At 46.9% G+C, this 2,423-nt stretch overlaps 1 protein-coding gene across 2 annotated transcripts in view; it reads right to left on the reverse strand.

Moving 5' to 3' along the window:
* DNAJB12 (DnaJ (Hsp40) homolog, subfamily B, member 12) overlaps positions 1–1,648 on the reverse strand; it is a 21,536-nt gene extending 19,888 nt beyond the window's left edge. The window contains exon 1 of one of the 2 annotated variants that reach the window (XM_006835874.1): positions 1,277–1,621. In XM_006835874.1, the coding sequence (XP_006835937.1) occupies positions 1,277–1,559 (283 nt within the window). In that variant the 5' untranslated portion in view covers positions 1,560–1,621. Of the gene's footprint in view, positions 1–1,276 lie in introns of both variants that reach the window. The other variant, XM_006835873.1, reaches the window with a different exon arrangement.
* Positions 1,649–2,423: the final 775 nt, after the last annotated feature.

Raw genomic sequence — 2,423 nt, forward strand, 5'->3', positions numbered from 1 at the left:
GTGTCTGTCTGTAGGTCCCTTAGAACCTTTCAAAATTCTTATAATCAACAGGTTTTAATCAATTATGTACTAGACACAAGCCAGGCAAGGAAATATAATTTTGCAAAAATGAAATCACTTCCCATTGGGCTTGACAGAAACAAGCTCTTCATTGTCATTTGTTCCCCTGACTAGCATTACTGAAATCGTACAATGGTTTAAACCAGTAGTAACTGGTTTCTGAAGGAGCTCTGGTAGCATAGTGGTTATGAATCCTCAGGGTCAGCAGTTTGAAACTATCAGCTGTTCCATGGAAGAAAGATGAGGCTTTCTGCTCCCGTTAAGATTTACAGCCTCGGAAACCCTGTACAGGGTCGCTATGGGTCGGATCCGACTCGACGGCACTTAACAACAACAAAAACAGTTTGGGATGGTGATTCCTGGTCCGGACCTAGGGATGTGTGAGGGAGTGAAGATGTTGTGGAGGCCACTTTCCGAGAAGTAAGAAGGTGAGACGTCTTCCTTCCCTTTTTAGATAGAACCCATTCTCTCTCTTAAAGCAGTCATGTTTATTTCCCTGAACAAGTAGTCAACAATTGAGTACTGTCCCCAAGTCTATCTTTAAATCGAAATTGTACATAAGTTGGAACAGTTAAGTACCATTTTTATCTATCCTCAGTAAGTCATGTGATTGTCAGTATATAGTGGGTCTTTCTATACATAAAACACATAAATAAAAAAACCTACTTCCAAAAACACTAAAACACCATTAACATAATACACCAGCAGTAATGTTTTAATTCACGCAGCAAAGTCGTGCCTGCTATTACGAACCACAGTATGGAGCTCGAGTTTTTAATGCAATAGGCTTTACGGGGTCGGACTGACGCTTGTAACCCACCCGGGGATTGCCGTAAAGTATTTCCCAGGCCAGCAACTGGCTCTGGGCCATCAAATGGCCCTTTGGGAAACGTAGTTCGACTTCGCTTCGATTAAAATTTCCTTAGCTCCCTTACCAGGAGCTGGCATTCTCGGGGGCCCAAAATCCCAGAGAGTTCCGCAAGCACCCCAAAGTTGAAGTACTGAAGTCACAGTGGACCCAGCCGTCAAGTATCCAGCATTCAAGTAAAGCGTGGGAGGAAAAGACTACACCTCCCAGTAGCCACCGCGCCACTCACTGCGCAGGCGTAGCCGCGCCTCACTCCCCTCCCCCTCCTCCAACTGCTCCCGTCGGTCCGTTCCCGTATTCCCATCAGTTCTAATGTCCCCTTTGGTCGCTCCGGTGCCTCACACTCACCACGAACCCGTGGTGTCGGGTACAGTCGCTGCGCCTTCTCCAGGAAGCGGAGCGCCCGGTCGGGCTGATTGCTCTGGATGGCCTTGAGAGCGATGCTAATACAGCGCTCGGCTTCATCCTTGTTGGATTCCATGGCGGAACCAGAGCGCGGAACCGGGGAGGGGGAGGCCGGGCGAGCGAAGGGCTGCGCCAGCCGCCGGCGCGTCGCTGGGCAGGCCGGCGCAGAATGATGACACATCCTGCTGCCCCCTCCTTCTCGAGGTTTACGCGAGGGCGGAAGCATTACCGTATGTCTCTTAAGAGAGTGACGTCTGATGTATACGTTAAAGGTGCACGTCCATTTTCCTGGAGCCCAGAGGTTCTTGGTTCGAGGTCTTAACCTCTTATGAATATTCTTGCACGTTGTTCGTAGTAACAATGAGCTTGAGAAGAAGCTTATTTATTTATTAATTTAACAGATACTTATTGCGTACTGACTGTTGGCCTTATGCTGAAGGAGCCCTGTTGGCGCTGTGGGTGAGGCGTTGGACCTCTAACCGTAAAGTTGGCAGTCCAATCCCACTAGCTGCTCAACAGGAGTAGGATGAAGCTGTTTGTTCTTGTAAAGATCTACCATTTTGGAAGCCTTGTATAGGGTCTCTGTGAGTTGGAATCCACTTGATGTCAGTAGGTTTGGTTCCGGTAGGTTATATGCTGAAGGAATCCTGGTAGCAGTAAGCGTTGGACTAAGGTGGTTCAAACTTACAAGACACTCGTGGAGAGAAAGATGAGACAATCTGCATCCGTAAAGATTTACATACTTGGATAATTGTTATCCAAGAATTGGATAATTCGGTTTTGTCCAGTAGAACTGCTATGAGTTGAAATCTACTCAATGACAGTGGGTGGAAAATATGCTGGCCACAGAGTGAAAAATGTTTGTCTGGGGTGTGTGTGTGTGTGTGTGTGTGTGTGTGTGTGTGTTTGTGTAGAGTCAGATGATCTAGTCTATGGAGAAAAAAGAACGCAGATATTCCAGATGAGAACATCTGCACAAAGGGTAGTCCAGGCAGAAGGAACAGCAAATGCCATGGAGGTTTTTTTGGTGAGTTATTACACGATTCCATTATACAGTGGGAAACAGTTCTATCAGACCAGTAGAAATGAG

Source organism: Chrysochloris asiatica, unplaced genomic scaffold (genome assembly GCF_000296735.1).
Source record: "Chrysochloris asiatica unplaced genomic scaffold, ChrAsi1.0 scaffold00020, whole genome shotgun sequence".
NCBI classification, from domain to species: Eukaryota; Metazoa; Chordata; class Mammalia; order Afrosoricida; family Chrysochloridae; genus Chrysochloris; species Chrysochloris asiatica.